The 19,303-nt window shown below is 34.2% G+C and overlaps 1 protein-coding gene across 3 annotated transcripts in view; it reads left to right on the plus strand.

Annotated features, from left to right (window-relative positions):
* LOC124369444 (lysine-specific demethylase 4A-like) overlaps positions 1 to 19,303 on the plus strand; it is a 71,686-nt gene that overhangs the window by 43,516 nt on the left and 8,867 nt on the right. For 2 of the 3 annotated variants that reach the window (XM_046827452.1, XM_046827456.1), the window contains 6 exons: positions 354 to 590; positions 1,581 to 1,748; positions 10,459 to 10,635; positions 10,730 to 10,885; positions 12,409 to 12,525; positions 14,764 to 14,856. In XM_046827452.1, the coding sequence (XP_046683408.1) occupies positions 354 to 590; positions 1,581 to 1,748; positions 10,459 to 10,635; positions 10,730 to 10,885; positions 12,409 to 12,525; positions 14,764 to 14,856 (948 nt within the window). Of the gene's footprint in view, positions 1 to 353; positions 591 to 1,580; positions 1,749 to 10,458; positions 10,636 to 10,729; positions 10,886 to 12,408; positions 12,526 to 14,763; positions 14,857 to 16,330; positions 16,354 to 19,303 lie in introns of all 3 variants that reach the window. The other variant, XM_046827459.1, reaches the window with a different exon arrangement.

Here is a 19,303-nt window from a genome sequence, read left to right on the forward strand (position 1 = left end):
TAGAAAAGATTTTAAAATATAAAAAATCGTGACTGCTGTAAGTGGAAATTGTACGGAAACATGTATTCTTAGATGTAACTTGATTCTTAACACTGTGGTTGAGGATTTATGAGCGATTGAGTGTTATTTCGTACTATCATAACGGATATGATCTTCATAAAAGAGCTTTCCATCTTATTTATTTCAATCTAATTCACCTTTATATGAACATTGTAATAAGTTTTAAAAGGAAATAAAAAAAATATTTTAGCTCTTGTGTCACTGTGTGTATGACACCAGACAACATCCTTGATTCTATAAATAAGGATGGAGATAATTAATATCAAAAGCTGAATGGATGCTGTGTGTGACAGTGGGGAGGCAGAAATACGGTGCCAGACTGGACGACACGAGAGTGGAGCCGAGAGTTACCGTCGGAGAGTCAGGTGACGATGCCCAGCTATACACAGTGCAGCCGCCAGACCCCGCAGATTGCCCCCCTGGTGGTGTGTGCGTCATGCAGTGTGTGTGTGCACACTACCTGCTACCCCTCGCCACCACCCCTTGCTGACTGGTTGTGTGACAAGTGTCAGGCTAACCAGTGCTACGCTGTGAGTAAAGATAACTTTACTATTCATTTTAACTCAAAACTTTATAGAACCAACAGATTTTTATTGATTAGTTTTACAGCTTATTAATTTTTGAACTACTTAGAATATACTGATTTAGTTGAAGTTGTCAAAACAACTTAATTATAACGTACTAATTTTAAAAGATTATCTTTGAACAGACTAAAAAAGTAAATTGAGGGCTAATGCATTCACTTAAGACAAGATTTTGTCAGGGCATAGTGAATAGTCATTACAATGATTTCCAATCTTGAAAAGAGTGAGGAAGTGGAATTCAAATAAACATTTCTTAAATACTACTTGCAATAATTAATTACATCCCTGAACCATTTAGGCATTGTACTGAATAACTTATCAAATTAATGGACTAATACATTTCTTTTCAACTTTACTAGTGGCAAAAAACAATTATCTGATTTTATCAATTTATCTCAAATTTATTTGCTATACTATGTAAAAGTAGTGTTTACAGTAGTTATGATTTAGACGCAAACAGAAAATTTAGTTTCAGCCATTTAGCCATAGAGGATTTAAGGTAGCACTTCCCCCTGTCTTTCGGTTTCTACCTAATGGCAAAGCATTGGTTTAACCTCTTCAGGGATCCAATGCATGTGATTGACCAGTTAAATAATGAATTATAGTTTCTTTCATAAAGTGTCTACTACAGTTGTTGAAAGAGGTGATTGTAATGTTAACCTCTCTCAGCAAATGTATTTGAAGGCAACTTGACTTTTGTTATGCTGGTCTCTATATGCTTAATGTTGTTGAATGGTTAGCTGATACAACTCAAACTGAGGATATTTGCTAATTTCTTAATTTTCCACTTTCTGACAAAATAAACATTTGTAACAGGCTGTGCACATTTTATTTTCAATTGTTATAATTTTAATTTAGTTATTTTTCTGTGTTCTAAATTTATAAATCACAAATTATTTTAAGATTTTGCACCAAACAATTTGAATGTATGTGTAGAGGTGCTGTCTGTGTCCTATCCGTGGTGGTGCGCTGCGGCGTACTACTGACTCACGTTGGGTCCACATTGTCTGCGCACTATTCATGCCGGATGCAAAGTTCCTCAACCATGGCAAAACATCCACCAGCGAGATGATTGAACTTCCTCAATTTGCCACCTACAACCTCGTAAGTTTCATTATTCATTTAAATACAGCTTTTTATGGTATTTGTTTTGCAGGGTGAAATATCAACAAATGGCTAAACGCTTCTTAAGTTCTAGTAGTTGCCCCTCTCTTCATAGCTTTAGAAACCACCTTGAACCAGCACAACCAACTTGCCAAACTAATTCTGTAATATTTTAAAATGTTAATTCAAAAACATTATAAATATCCCACTTATTTTCATAAACGTATTTGAATTAATTATTATTTTCAAGTCTAATTATTGCAATTTTAAAAATTGTGTGTTTTTTTCTTAGTTAATGAAGTTGAATTATCTTGTTCCAAAAGTGAATTTTTTAGGAGTAATACAACACAGAATATTTTGTTTGTAACAAGAAATGTATATCTAACAGTGTTTAATTTAGACAGATATGTAAAATAATTTAAATAGCTTTTGGAAAAGACTAAAATACAACATTATTTTTAAATTATAAGCTAATGCAATGTAATCAGTATCACAAGCGTGGTCCGAATTCAAAGTTGGAACCGAAATTGTGCTCATTTACTCCAACTAGGCCAAAAAACTTATTTTTGTTGAGAATATTTTCTCAACAAATAAAGAATCTGATTCAGTGAGCAAAATTACTGCTCACAGGGTAAACAAACAATTAATTAGCTGCTAGGTCTCACAGGACCTAAGTAATCCGCAATCACATACTGCTTCTGCAATTTGTTTTGAACAGGGTATACGAACAGGGCAACTAATTATCTTGAGCTCTCAACTAGTAAAGTATAGTATTATAATGGTGCCTATATTATTTGTGACAATTAGTACAACATGTCATACATTAGCAAATGCCAGTGTCCAAATTATTAATAAAATGTTTAAGGATGACAAATAACATTGAATCATTGTTTAGATTGAGAATTGTATTCAGAACACATACATATCTAGAATACAAATAAATATACTTGCATTTTAGTTATTATATAATACTGAAACCATAACTTTACAAAATTTAATATTGGAGAATGCTATGAATATGTAGACTATCATACTTTAAAATTAAACTTTCTTATAATATAACAATAAATCTATTAAAATATGAGTAATAAAACATTTAAACTTTATATAGCTCCTTTTACCCCATATTTATTAAAATTTACATAACATAATATACCCATTACTATCTTAACCCTGGAACTGGCGGTCATATTTCTCTCAGTGGCGGAGTGTTTTTAGTACTTCATACATTGCCTTATATTTATTTTATTATTACATGTTTACTTTAAAGTACCTATGTCATATTATATATTTATTTATTCAGCATTGTTCAAGGAACATTTTTCATATAATATAATTAAAACAAACAAAAAACATCCTTACTTACCTCTATACCTCTTCATGAAAAAAAATTTTATAAAAAAGAAAAGTTAGTTCAAAGTTTTTGATTTGTAAAATTGTTGTTGTTATTGATATGAAAAATCCAAAATATAAAAAAGAAAGAGCATTTAATTCTGAGTAAAAATAATACAACACGTAATTTATAAGGTATTTATTTCTACATGTGGTAAACGATACAAAAATCATACACTGACATTCGAAAGTGCTACTTACCAACAAAAGTAAGAACTTCAAAGCTCACTTGGGTTTGTACAATCTTGTAACTATTAGTTCATATTAGTTTTCTATTTTTTTTATTTTGTATTATATATTTTTTTAATTATGTTCTGATTGAATGTCTAAATCGGAATCCTCATCGCTGCTTATTTCATGTTCAACTAGTCATGTCGAATGCCACTTGAACGATCGTGGAAATTACGATCCATTATGTAAACACGCACAAAAAACTTACTATTATTGTGTCATATACACAGCCATCATTACAACGAGCTCAAACAAACAATAAACCAGACAGAACACCATGCAGCTGACGAAATAACAATAACCGAATGAACCAGTTGACTCATCGCTGCGCGCGCAACTTGCGCGGTACGCGGAAGAATGTAAACAAAAAGTTCAGAGATTATAAAACGTATGGACGTGTAACGAAATGATAAAATTATTTATTAGTGTATTATTTACATAAATTGAACCTTCCTCTTTCGATTGGTATCAATACCGATAATCTTTGATCGTTTTTTTAAGTACGTAATATTGAGAAATAAAAGACATGTTAAAACGCCCGTGCTGCCATCTACGATGCGACTAAAACGCCCGATATCGGGCGTTTGCCAGTTCCAGGGTTAAACAGCAATGTAAATTTAAAGTGAACATTTATTTTTAAATAATTATACACATATAAAAGTGTTTCTATATATATATATACACTCTCATTCTTGGTTATGGTAAACGGACCATCAAGTTTCTGTTGATTCATGAATATTTTTCGGGATCTTTTTCCACTTCTTAATATTTTAATATGTATTTCACACCAGGTATAAATCATAAAATTGAATAGTCATCAACAGCAGATTCATCGTTGATCCTAAGACTCATTCTTGTGTGGTTGATTTTCTTGTATGTCCTCAAATGTCAGAACTATCAGCAGTCAACACATTGTAAATCACAGCGTCATCACATAAATGTGGTCGCATCACCATATTGTAATGGTGTTAGGCACACGGTATACACTGTACCTCACTGCATTCAGCCTAGTTACTAGATACTAACCCGTATGACTCGACTTCTATGAGACAAAGACCTACAATAAAACCAAATTAATTGGGCTAGATATATTAGAATTAGAATTAGAATAGAATTAGAATATATCTTTATTGAGCATATTCTTAGAGAATAGAACAAAGGTCAGTGTTTGTCACAATCAGTGTATGAGTCAGTGTATGTAAATTACAAAGCGCTTGTCCTCCACTGAAGGAACTCCTGGACACTGTAGTATGGATGCTCCAGCAGCCAGCTTCTTAAGGAGGTCTTGAAGTTCTTCTCTGGAAGCTTTCTTAGGTAGTCAGGTAGATTGTTAAAGAACATGGCTCCTTTATACGATGGTTTTTTCTCGAACAGAGTCAGATGATGAGGGTCAAGGACGAAGTTGTTTCTATGTCTGGTGTTGTAGGGGTGGATGTCGCCAGTTCTTGCGTGCCCTGTTTTTGTGGCAAATAAGATCGTCTCTAGGTATAGAGTCCTATGATCGTCAGTATTCCTATATGTCTGAAAGCTGCTCGGCATGAGTCCATTGGTCCTAATCCACTTAGAGTCCTGACAAGCCCTTTTTTGTATAACGAGCACCCTTTTAAGATTTCCAATTGTCGTACCTCCCCAGGCTATCCAGTCCATATCTGAGATGACATTCAAATAGGGAAAGGTATGCTGTCAAAGCTACTTGAGGGCTACTGATTTGTTTTATTCTTCTCACTGCATACAGGCTACTATTAAGTTTGTGGCAGAGTTGATGATGTGAGGTTCCCATGAGAGGTTTTGATCAACAGTTAGACCAAGGTACTTTCCTGATTTAATTGTAGTTATTTCTGGGAGCACGTCATATTGGTTTGGGTTAGGTGTAAAAGACTAGCTGTTGGGTCTTTGAGTCATTTACTAAATCATTGAGGTGGCAGTATTGCTTAGCCAGTACATGCTTAAGTATGCAACAAAAGAGTCTATATCTAGCTGAGCTTTGTTCTTATTTGCTAAAATCAAAGCTGTGTCGTCAGCATACATTACAATTTCACAGTGGTTTTGGAGATAATTTGGGAAGTCATTTGTTAGGAGAAAGTACAAGACAGAGGGTCCAAGCACGGAGCCTTGAGGTACTCCTCTGCTTACTGGTAGTGGCTTGGAACTTTCGTGTGTTTTTTCGTAGTGTTTTTTACTTTGTTCCCGTTGGCTCAGTAAGTAAGTTCTACTACTTGTTCCCTGTTGCTCAAGTAGTCTTTAAACCAGTCAATTCCTTGTCAATGACTCCAAGAGAGTGTTAACTTTTTCAGTATGAGTTCATGGTCAAGGCAGTCAAAACGCTTTACTAAAATCCAAAAAATATGCTTGTTGCAATTTGTCCTTTTTCCAGAATTGTCGATGATTTCTTCAATTAGTTGAGCTATTGCTGTTGAAGTTGATCTGTCTTTTTATAAAACCGTGTTGTCTAGGGGTGGAGAGATTGTGCTGCTTGAGGTGGCCCAGTAGTCTCTAATTTAGTATTTCTCGCTCCAGTATTTTAGAAAAAGTAGTAGAGATTAGGGAAATTGGCCTGTAGCTGGTGGCTTCATTTGTTGTTCCACATTTGAATTTCGGATAGATTTTTGCGAGTTTTAGTTCATTTGGAAAATTATTCCTTGTGAACAGTGATTTATTAATGATGTGAGTCAGTGGGGTGTGTGATTATTTCGTGTTTGCACTGTTTGATCAATTTTGATGAGATCTCATCCTCCCCTGCTGATGTTTTTGCTTTTAAAGAGTCAATGATTTTTTCCAATTTCTTGTTTGTTGGTTTCAGAGAAGGCTGTTGGTGTTTGTGTTTGTTTGTTAGTCTGTTTGGTGCTATTACAGTTGTCGATGTTATTTAGAGGTAGTTGTTCCTGGTCAGCGACTGTTCAGCGACTAGCAAAGAAGTAATTTAAATGATTGGCAATAGTTATTTGGAGAGTCAACGATTTCTTCCTCTATTTTTAGGATTCTAGTGGAGTGGATTTTTTGAAGATTTTTCTTTTCTTTCATTATTTATTACATTCCACACAAGCTTTTGATTTGTTGTCCGACTGTTCTATGAATGAAGAGTTGCACTGTTTACGAAGAGTTTTGAGTTTATATGTCATAACATTTTTTCCTTCGAGCTGTTTCTTTTTTGTCATCAGGGTGGCCAGTAATGATTTGTTTATTCAGTGCTTCTAAGTAGTTGATAATTTTAGGGCCCTGACTTTCATTGTCCCATATATTTTTGTAGGGGTTTCTTTTCTTCTTTACTATCTTGAGTGGACATGCTATGTTCAATGCGGTTTGAAAAATTCCACTCAATAAATGCTTTATAAGCAGTTTCCAACATTTCTCGGTGAGAGTGACTTTAGTCCAGTCTTGGGATTCCAGATTGTGCTTCAATTCTTGCACTGTTCTTGCATTAAACTGTCTTCTTTTTGTTTTTTGTTTGAGTCAGTGGCTGTTTCGTAGAATCTGTGAGAATCGTACATAGTTGGGCCCGTGTGGTCTGAGAGGCCTGTCTGTGTTTATTTTGGTAGCTATTTCCATTTCTTTTATGTTCTTGATATAAAATCTATAGAGGTCTGGCTATGATTTGTTATTCTGGTTGCGGGTAGATGAAGTCTGCTCAAGCCATGCTATGGCTATCCATTTTATCTTCTGTTTTCATTGCTTTCATAAGATTGTTACATTCAGTACCATGTCATGTAATGGCTACAATTTTGTCAAGCTCAGCTGATAAAATGTCTATTGCATTTTGTAAGTTGCTGCAGTAAGTTGCTGGTTGTGGCGTTAGCAGTTTGTAAAAATCCTTGTCTCAGCTCAATTTTCAGGAGCATCGTTTCACAAATGAGTTCCTATGTATTGCTTGATATTGATACTAACTGTAATCTTTTTTTTAGTCTTAAGCTTAAGCTAGCAAAAAACACCACTCCTTTCCCGGTTGCTGGTCTGGTAAAAACCACCTAGTAGACTGTAGCCAGGGATTCTTGTGTTTTGCCAACTTTTGACTACATTCAGTCTGAAAGCTGGATTAGAGCTGTAGGAAATTATGTCAGTCTCTCGATTTTGTCTAGCGATTTTGTTTGAAGGCCATCAATGTTGTGCGTGAGCAATGATAAATTTGTGTTGTTTACTTTTTCCTGTTACTGGTTTTAATATTTGTACTATGTTTTTCAATCTTTGACTTGTTTTTTTTTTTCTAAAAAAAGTGTGTGTTGGTTTGGAGCTTGACCTAGAAAAGCTGTTGAGCAGGGTTATTCTTGGAGTTTTAACTTTTGCAAAAGACTGTGTTCTGTAAGAATTATACCTGGATGATGGCTGTTAGAAGTGTGTAATTTCTTTTTGTTGATCAAGTTTTGCGTACTGGTGAAAGGGATGTTTACTTTTTGCTGTTACTGGTTTTTAAAGAATATGGTCGGAGATCTTTGGTCTGGCTCCTGCACTGGGGGTGAGCTCACTGACCTAGGCTTTGAGATGGACTTAAGTGCACTATATTTGTGAGTTGTGATTATTTGTATTTTCCTTTCAGAGGTTTCTTCTTTGCCATTTGTAAGTTCTTAATCTGATGAATTCTTGATGATGCTTTCTAGGGGGTGAATTTCTCTTGTAAAGTGAAGTGTGGAAGGTTTTTTTTTAGCCGGGAGAATGGTTGTGGAAGGGGGGAAGAGGAGTTGGTTGATCAGTAGAGAGCTCAGTTTGGGCTTTGGGATCTACTATATTTGGCTTTGTGTGTGTTTGTGATTTGCTTGGTATTTTCCTTTCAGCAGTTTCTTCTTTGCCATTTGTAATTCATTAATTTCTTGATGGATGCTTTCTAAGCTTGAGAATTTCACTTCAAGTGAAGTGTTTTTTTAAAAACTGCCAATTTCTTCAAAAAATATTGGAAGGAGGAGTTTCTGATCAGTAGAGAGCTCAGTTTGGGTTTTCTACATGCTATGTTGTGCTGTTGTGTGATTTCCATAAGATACTTGCGTTCAGCATTGCAATTGTTTCCTTTTGGTCTTTAATTTTTATTTGTACTTAAAATATATCAGAGAGTTTTTGTCATTTTCTTCAAAAATATTGTGCTTCCATGCATTGTCTATCGTTAGCTGTGCTTCAAGGCTATTTAATTGTAGTGACTAGCATATTGGATACAATGTTTTGATTCATTGTATTAAGCTCCTCTATTTTGGCTTTCAAGTGCAGATATATTTTAGCTGCACATTTTCTTTTTTAAGATTATTGTTTTTCATGTTCACTATTTTTGCTTCTCATTTTCTTCATATTTTGCTTCTCATTTTTCAAGACTTCTTTCAAGTTCTTTAAGTGAGTCACATGGGGGAGTCATTTTGATGTTTGAAGTCTTGTTTGAAGAAACAGGAGTGGAATTCTCGGTTTTCATGTAGGGAAGTGAAAATCCACACAACTGCTACATTCCAAGTTGTTGAATGTGTTTTGGTCAAGTTTTTAAACTCTTTGTTTGAAAGATTAACACAGTCTGCATGGAACCACTGTTTGCAGTTTCCAGTGCACAGTATTCCTTTGTGTTTCACTCCTATGGTGCAAGCTCCACATGGATATTTTGACATTCTGGGGTTTTCTGGCACCTGTTGTCAGTATGTCAATATATTGTCAATATAATGGTTCTGGAGAAATAGAAAGTTAGCAGTTTTTTAAAGCTTGGTTTGTCTGGCTCCTATTGTCAATATAATGGTTCTGGTGATGATAAAATGGTAAACAGTTTTTTTATTCTAGCTTTGGCTGATTGCTGTTGTCCTGATGAATAAAATGGTAAACAGTTTTTTATTCTAGCTTTGACTGATTGCTATTGTCATGAATAAAATGTTGTATTTAATACTTAATTAGTAAAAAAAAAGTGTTACAATTTTGTTTGATTTTGAGGAGTAATCTAGTTCCTTGTCAAGTAGAAAGATCCAGACAGCCTAAAACTAGATAGGTGATGGAAGTCAGATGTAGATAAATAACAGCCAGAGTGTTGGTTGCCGGTTGTCAGTTGCACAGTCAAGTCTCAAGGTCAAGGTCAGTGGTCCAGTGTCACACAGCGCAGCAGCAGTATGGTAGGTCAAGTGTGAGGAGTTTGCTGATGTTTGCACACAGTCAGCGATGTTGTTAGCACCTCACGGACTACTTGTCATACATTGATATATTACCACACAGTTTCAAAAGTAGGTCACCGTATGACGTGTGTACTGTTCCATATGGTATGTCTAATTTTTATAGGCTTGTGAATTCATGGTATAAATTAAATATTTTGCAAATATCATTAATAATGATAAACAATTGTTTTGTAGTGAACGTTTATGCTTAGATTGATTAATTTAAGTAGCTTAAAATTTTTTTTCCTTGAAAAAAAGTATTCTCGAGTTCTTCTAAGTGTAGTTTTTTGGTAAATAAATGGACTTACAGTTTTAAAGATTGTGTTTGTTGTGAAGAAAAGTAGGCATTTTGTTGAATTTCCCACTTAAATCACACTTTAAAACTGGACCACTTTCATGTAGAATGATGGGTGTCCGCCATGTTATCAGTCTATGCGCTTAATGAAGGATTAATAAGAAAATTATATTCTTGTAATGTACAAGTCAAATAATACATAATAGATAAGAACCTATTTAAAACTTACATCAATAAATTTATTTTTATATTTGATAGTATGTCATTTAACTGAATAAATCCAATTTAATAAGAAAGATAAACTGGCAATGGTAGTGGACTTTTATTTATTTTTTTACTTTATGTAACAACTTAATGTGTGAATAGTCAACAATAAGGAAGTGCCTTACTTCTCTAATGTAGAGACAATCTTCCTCCAATCTGGCCTATAGAACTGTGTAAGGTTATTCTTTTCCCAGTCTATTCAGTGATCCATATCACTTGTTACAAAGTCTAAGCACTTGTACATTCTGAGCCACCAACATTAGCATTCCTGAGATAAATGGTCTGTTAATAAGAATCGGACATGTTGACACAGTGTGTCTTTAAAGAAGAGGAGTGAAAAAACCAGATTTTTAGTCCAAATATGGTGTATACATTTTGTAATATTGAAAATGATGGCTTCACAGTTAACACATTTTGTGGTTTGTTGCAGTGTGCTCTGTGTCAACGGGAGCAGGTTTACCTGCGGTGCTGCGACACAGCCTGCGGAGCTTGGTATCATGTTCCGTGTGCCGTTTACCGTGGTGCCAAGATACGAATAAACAATAACGCTGGCTCCCGCTTCCTGCTCAACTGCCAGGGCCACAACAGCAACCATCGCCACGACAAGGTACTGTTACTTGAAATGTAATTATTCTTGATTTTCAAATTTATTGGTATTGTAAAAAACTTAAAATTATTACAAATACTGTGGTTGTGTGCAGATGTGTGGGGCGCAGGTGGGCCAGTGGGTTTGGGCTCGACACGAGAATCAACGCTACTACAAGGGTCGTGTCATAGACATCACTCGGTCCCCGTTCTACATGGTCTCCTTCCCAGATGGCTCCTTCACCGACAAGATGCACCCATCCCTTGTCAACGTGAGTTCACTTAATCTATTTGTGCCGATGTTCTTCAGTACGGACGTTGGCAGTTTTCCTAGAAATGCCGACATCTATATTGTACTGACACTCAGTTTTATCAAGATTACAGGCTGCATGGTTAACCAAAATGCCAAGTTGCAACAATGTTTTATGGTCTCGCTTACAAGTGATATATTGCTTTATAAGTTTTGTGTTTTTGTCCATGGCCTTGAATAGGAAAGCTCAGGTGATTAGGTCTAGCATCAGTGCAGACTGCTGTGTAATTTTTACCTGTTTCTATATAACAAAAAGATAGGTACTTTAAAAAGAAATATGAACAGGGGTCTATCCAACTTGATAAAGTGTTTTTTTGTTTTATCTTATAAATAATGCACATTCAGTTTAAAGTAAATATGTGTTATTGTCATGAACCAAATTTTTATTTTATGCTAAAGTAGTGTTTGAGTTGCTTTTGGAGCAAAAATGTGTATAAAACAAACTCTTCTAAAATGTGCAAATCTTGGACAGGTGTAAAAAGATGGAAAATTTGCTGTACCTTATCTAAGAAAGATTATCAATTTGTGTGTATAGGTTTTTCAAAATATATATAGAATATTATGCTAATCTCAGCTAAGACACTAGATTTTTATTGAAGATTTTAGATGAAGCAAAGGGCAATAATGTTTTTTAATAACTTTTTTACTGTTTTATTTACTTAGTTATTTATTTTTGTAAAGGAAATATAGTGTTGAGTTTACATATGAATGTTCAGTTAATTTGAAGTAAAAATACAACCGTAAAAGATTAACTTAATATCTTTAAAAATAAAAAAGTTTAGAGTTTTAAGTAAAAGCATGCATTATGCCAAAAACATATCCTGACATATTCCTCTCATGTACCTATGGTAGTCAAGGGGTAATCGTACTGTTAGTAACATATAGTGTTTAATTATGTTTATCCTAGTGTGATTCCACCATGTGTTAAAGTTTTCTGCTGTGAAGTGCAGCTTATATCTACTAACTTCTGTCTACCCTATTTTAAGTAATCATTTATACAATACAGATTTGTTCTGTATTATAAAAGTACACATATTTATACACCACTTATAAAAATTTATTACACAAAACAAGACATTATATCAATATTAAAAGTATTAATGTACTTTAAACTGTAGTGGAGCTGTTGACCATAAATAAAAATAATATTTAAGCAAACCTCTATAATACCATTCAGTTAATCATACTGAAAAGTTATGGATAACCACAAGCAAGAACCTGTGTCTATCACATCTAACCAGACATTGTCAGCACTACAAGTAACATCTCTAATTACTCACTCAGTCTTCTTATCTTGAGTTTCTTCGTTTAATCACATTTTATAAATGTTTTGTTGTTTCCAACATCTCCGTTTTTTCTGATACTATTCCTGAAAAATGATGTTAGAAGACAACCCTAACCTATTGTAGCTTTCAGACCAGACATTTATGTTTAGTTTGTTCAGAGTTGTTCCATAGCAATGTGTGATACTGATGATCTGTACAGACACATGAAGGAGAGGATGACACGCCAGTGGTGGGGATGCAGGTTAGAGTACGATGGAATGATCAGGAGTACTATGATGCAGTGTACCAGGGTTGTGAGACAAAGATCATGTACAGGGTTAGTATTCTATCCTAGTATTCTTTGGCCTGTGTGTAAAAAAAGTTAAGTTCATTGTCTAAACTTAACATGTTTTACGCAAAATTAGTTCTTATTACTTTTTATAGGCATTTCTGTTTTAAAGTAACAAAAATTACAAAATATTTACAATATATGCGTTATACACAAACATGTGTTTAAAAATAACTGTCAAATTTAAAATGGAACATACATTTTTAATTAATAAAATGTTTTTAATAAATGTATGAGATCTTGTTCTATTGTTTCCAAATAAGATGAATCAATTCCAAACGAATACTTAATATTATCATTACAAATTAGTAATATAATTTCATAATTTTCTGAAAAAAACTGACATAAAATTTAGGATTCTTCAGCAAGGAAATATTTTTTCTGATAATTGATCACTGAATCATTACCTAGTGATATGCACCACTGAATATAATATCAATAAATTTGAATTAAATCGGCCCAGAAATTTCTACAAAAAAATCAAACAAGTCATCTTAAAACGTTTGATTGCCACAAAGAAAATATGGTGTGTGAAATTCTATACCGTACATTATTTATTCACTTCTACATGCCAAAACTGTTAGGCTTAATAATGAGTTTTGTCTATTTGGCAAAGACTACATACAGAACTGTATTTAGAATAACCTGTTTCAAATTTGTATAAATATGTATGTTATGTATGTCTAGTATGGGACAACCCTATAATATTATAGGCCTGCTATCCTGTTTATTAATATATTGTGTAATTAAATATCTAATTTAAAAGTGAAAAAAACAAGTAATAGTGTAATACGAGGCATGTTTTTAAAGTAAATACCGTTTTTAAATTATGCCGCCACAGCGCTGCAGTTGCCGTTTAGCGCATGCGCGTAGTGTAGCTACATCAGTTGGGAAGCCACAGACACCATTACGACGCCGTTTGATCGAGTCTTCGTTTGTTTATGTGATTTTAAAATGCCGCAGACTATCGAGAATCCTGCCGACTGTGAAGTGTGTGCTGTGATTCGTTTTCTCTGTGCTAAAGGCAAAAGCAATTGATATTCATCATCAAATCAGTGAAGTTTATGGTGAAAACATTATGAGTGAAGGAATGGTGCGTAAATGGATTAGGGCCTTCAAAGATGGCTGCACAAACGTTCATGATGAGGAACGAAGTGGGCGACCTTCAGTCATTACCGATGATTTCATTCAAAAAGTGGACTGTAAAGTGAAAGAGAACAGACTGTTCACAATTTCGTCCTTAGCTGAAAAATTTCCTGCTTTATCAAGAAGTGTTTTCTACGAAATTGTGTCCGAATGTTTAAATTATCGGAAACTGTGTTCATGGCGGGTACCGAAAATGTTGAATGATGAGTACAAAACCAAACGATTGGGCAGTGCATTGAGCTTTCTCAAGCGTTACAGTAACGAGGGCAATGATTTTTTAAGCCATATTGTTACAGGCGATGAAACGTGGGTAGCCTACGTTACACCAGAATCGAAACAACAGTCAATGGAATTGTGGCATTCAACATCCCCCAGGAAAGTCAAATTCAAGCAAACAATTTCTGCCCAGAAAATCGTCGTGCACTGTCTTTTGGGACAGACAGGGTGTGTTGTTGGTCAATTTTCTGCCTCGTGGTGAAACAATTAACGCAGCCGCATACTGTGAAACTTTAAAAAAACCGCGCAGCGCAAAAAAACAAAAGGCATGGCATGCTGAGTGCAGGCATAGTTTTTTCCACGATAATGCTCGTTCACATTCAGCAAATCGAACGCAAGAGCTCATCACTTCATTTGGCTGGGAACAATTGGACCATCCTCCATACAGTCCTGATCTAGTGCCTAGCGACTACCATTTGTATCTGCACTTAAAGACGCATTTGGCGGGGAAGCGTCATTCCAATGATGAAGTAAAAACGTCTGTGCAACAGTGGTTGTCCAGTCTGGTGGCAAGCTTCTTCGACGACGGCATACAAAAGCTGGTCCCAAGATACGACAAGTGCCTTAATAATAATGGAAATTATGTAGAGAAGTAGAGGAAAGAATGCTCTTTCAGGTAAATAAAATTTTGTTTGAAAAATTTACTTGTTGATTTTTTTTATATCAAAACTGTACTTACTTTAAAAACATGCCTCGTAAAAATTTTTTTATGAATATATAGTAATTTAATTTAAAAAAAAGAAAATGATCAGTGTAAAATATCACATCAATATTGTTGTTTACATTAGTTGTATTATCGTGCAGGTGGAGTTCTCAGACAAGTCTGTGTTGTGTCTGGTGAGAGAGGAGATCTATGGTCTGGACGAGGAGTTGCCCAAGAGGTTGCGGATGAGACTGGTGAGTCAAGTTTCAAATATTATTGTGGCCTGAATTCTGAACAGGACTTCAAGTAAAAAACAGTTAAACTTGTATTTAACTTGAAGTCTGGCTGTTCTCATCTTGTTATCGAAACTAATGTAATTTTACAGAGATACATGTAGAACAAGTAAGACTTTTTACTATGTGTATTGTTTAAATGTTGGCATTAACATAATATTTAAATGTTCAGATATTTGTCAGTTGTTTGTTTTGTTTGAGGTGTATGAATGCTAAAAAAATAGCAGACTGCTCTTTATGGGTAATTAATGAAACTTTAGAAGCCCTAATAAAAATCTAAGTACATTAAAATTAAAGCATTCTTTTTAATTACAGTTTTAAAATTTCCCATGTTATAGGATGTGCATTAACAAGAATCATTTCTTAACATTGTAATGATTAGGTATTAAATCACAGATATCTATATCATTGTTTAAAATTAAATGAGCATTATTTAGCATGGTCTCTTAATGATCTGAGAAATCACTTAATGTTACGGTGTAGCTTGGCTAACCACAAAAACTTATATAGAATGTTTTGCAACACATCAACTGTTTTGATTTTTTTTTTTTTTTTTTTGAGGTTGTCAAATTTGTTTTTTATAATGCAGTGTAACTTTCTATGACCTCAGTGCTTGGAAACAGATTGTGAAACTCATTTTTCAATTTGCGTTAATGATTTTACAAATAACATCATTATAAGTTTGTTTTTTGAATGTAGAAAATAATCTTGTAATTCCAATTTTACAGAATTGAAATATTTAGGCACCAAATTTCTTTAATGCTGCACCCAGATTGAATTTAAAACAAATACTCATTTAAATAATATAATAACAATTAAATTGTGGCTACTTATTTCTAAAACAATACGTAATTTTAATGCAAAAGATCTATTAGGATAAAAAAGAACACCACGGAAACAAAAGAAAAATATTTTATATTTGAAAGATATCATTTAACATATTGTCATCGTTGTGTCACCCTCAAGCCTCCTCAACTTGTGTAATGATGAACAGAAAGTAGTAGAGAGAGATGGCAGGGTTTAAACTCCATAATGCGACAGTTCATGCATATTATTTAAATAAGTATATAATAAATGTCTGGTTTGATGTAGCCGTATAAATGACTCCAAATATTAAATATTATAAAACACTTAATAAACTGTGTACCAAGAACTACTTGTTTCATTTACACAAAAACTAGAGACCGTTCTGTTATATATCAATCTAATATTTTATTTGAAGCTGTGTCCATTTAGGCAAATTATGTTAAGTTTCTTTATTGTCTTAACCTTTCTAGGCTAGAGCTTGCTTCTAACATGTTTTCTTATTTAGAAATTACACTTTTTTGAAAAAACATAGACTACGTCTGACAAATGCTCATAACTAACAACATTTTAATGTTGCAAAGACAAGCGTAATTCTGAAGTTTATGACTGAAGTCTTGTATTCTTGCAGCTGTACAGATAATGAGGAGATGGGTGAGTGCATGATAGCATGCCTTTCCCTCACCCGCATGCCCCCTTCATGTTGTAAGCTAACATGTCGGCCCTTGTATGTTGTGCGTGATGGTCCCTTTGTACTTTTTCAACCAAATCAGAAGCCCTATGAGTATTTTACATTTTTTATTTAAATTAAATCTATAAATACTTCATTTTATTTGATTTTATAATATGTTTACTACAAAATCCTGTTTTTATAGTTAATACAATTTGAAAGGGAACTACCAAAACTTACCTAAGTGTATCATTAGTAATAGTTGCAGTAAACATATCAATCAGTAATATTTAAATAATACTAATATCTTGAAAGAATAATAGAATTTTGGAAATCTGTCACTATTATACGAGGCATGTTTTTTTAAGTAAGTACATTTTGATTTATAAACAATGAAGAAATTTGTATAACAAATTTTATTTTTATATGAAAACCCACACTTTTATCTACTTTTCTACATAATTGTCAATATTAATGCATTCGTAAAACAACCTTTTGATGAATACCGTAGAATATTACTAGCTAATTTAACAGTGACTGCAACCCGATCATTTTGACGCTATTGTCGTTGTTGCAGCTCTGACCCTCAATATTCTTCTTCTGATGGAAAAACAAATGATAAGCAATAGGAAATAAAATGGGGCTGTTCGGGGAATTAGCAAATTGTTCCTAGCAAAAGGCTGAGTGAGATCTAGAGTTTGTTTTTACCACATGTAGGTAGACATTGTTGTGCAGTAAAACATGTTTCTCAATAAAAATGTCTTAGAGAACATTTCTTGAAACTTGAGATAGCTGTTTTGATAGCAAGAAATTGTTAAAGTCCTTTTAGTTTTTACTTTATCATTCGCTTTCTGCCTGAAAACGGTGATGTGGGCCATCCACTTCGTTTCTTATCACAAACATTCTTTTGACCATCTTGTAAAGTTCCTACCCATTTGAATGCCATTCAATCACTCATAATGTTTTGCCCATACACTTCTCAGTTCTGACAATGAATTCATCTGCTTTCACACTTTCAGCGCCAAGAAACAGCACATACTCTTCAGTTGGCGGGATTTTCAATTGACAGCGGCATTTTAAATATGCAACAGCATAAGTAAAAACAATCTATTTTCGCTGTAATTGCATCTGTGGTTTGTTAGCTTAGACGTTATGAAAGCAAGGGTCCCCAACCACAGCACTACAGCGGCAGAATTAAAAAAAAATATGCCTCGTACGTTACAGAAATAGACTATTACATTTTGAAAATTGAAATCTATCCTCTTCCTCATCAGTTATCAAAAGAAGGATACGGTTAAGTCAGCACAAAAATTGAAACATCAAGTAATTATGTGACCATGGACTCGCCGAAAAAATTGTACGTCAATAAAAAATCTTCAGTGACACTTGAGGACCCAAAGAGGTCTGAGCAAGCACCAACCATGACACTGCACAGAATAAATGCACTGAATACGTTATCTGTAAAATAACACACCAGTAACCGACCAGAGTCCTTCACACCATCGTTCTGTACAGTGCCATGGAAAACAAAAAAAAATGGCTACCTGCCAATACTGATAGTGAAAGTGGTCCCAGGAAACAGTAAAATAGTGAAGGTTTTAGGTAAAATCAACAAATTGCCTCTTATCAACACCTTACCTGGAGTACTGTAAGTCATTTTACATATGATTTGACACATCCTGATTCAAGACTCAAGATAATTTTTCATTTTACTGACACTCACACAGCTGTTCTGGATAGTGATGCCACAAACACCTGGACAACGAGCTGGCTGATATATTACAGCCACATCACATCTAGATATCACAGCTTATGAAAAGATCTTTTTACAAAATAAAGTTATATTTACAACTAAGCTAAACTAACTTCAAGCATAACTGAAATATAGAGTATAAGCACATAACCTTATTTAGTCAACCATATGACATCACTCATATGATGTCAACACCTGACAGTCACGTATTACATTCCAATTGAATAATACGGCTGGCAGCCAGACAGACAGTGCAAGTGTGCCACACAGACAGGAGCATTGCCCGCCACCTGCTGACACTGGCAACCTCTGACCTCAGACGCAGCTGTACTGACAAACTACACTAAGTAATTTACTGGCTCACAGTATGTTACATTTCGACATGGTTGTTGACTACCTCAAATCAACCTAAATTATATTGTATATTTTTAGACCTGGACTTCGTTGACATAAAGAAACAGCCAACCTTTTAAAAAACTGATTTATCCTCACAATTGAACCTCAAGATTTTTGACATAAAGAAACAGCCAAACTTTTAAAAACTGATTTATTCACATCTGAAATTTTAAGATTTTAGACATAAAGAATCAGCCAAACTTTTTAAAAACTGATTTATCCACATCTGAATTTTAAGATTTTTGACATAAAGAAACAGCCAAACTTTAAAAGACTGATTTATCCATACATCTGAATTTTAAGTTCTCGACATAAAGAAGTAAGCCACACTTTAAAGAATTGATTTAGTTTTGACACCTTAACCTTTTCATTTTTCTTTTTTGACATTTCAGAATGCCCACAAAATATCCCTGTGGCACATGTTCAGTTGGTGTGAGATACTCTGGGTTAAAATGCAATGGTCCTTGTCAGCTATGGTACCATGCTGGCTGCCAAAGTATCAGCGAAAAAGCTCTGAAAAAAATAACTTGTACTGAAATAAATTACTGGAAATGCGTCACCTGTAAAAAAGACTCTTCAACAAACACCTCCAAAGTCGAATCTCTGCCATTGACTAGTCAAATTGAACTTCATAATGAGATAGAGGAAGTTCATGATAAGATTAAAAATCTTCAAGATCCTGACGACTTGGAAACATCCCTCACACTAGCTGCTGAAGCTGGAAATGCTTTGTTAGCTGAAAATAGAAATCTTAAAAGAGAATTGTATGATATGACACAGAAGAA

This window comes from Homalodisca vitripennis, chromosome 1 (genome assembly GCF_021130785.1).
Source record: "Homalodisca vitripennis isolate AUS2020 chromosome 1, UT_GWSS_2.1, whole genome shotgun sequence".
Classification (NCBI taxonomy): domain Eukaryota; kingdom Metazoa; phylum Arthropoda; class Insecta; order Hemiptera; family Cicadellidae; genus Homalodisca; species Homalodisca vitripennis.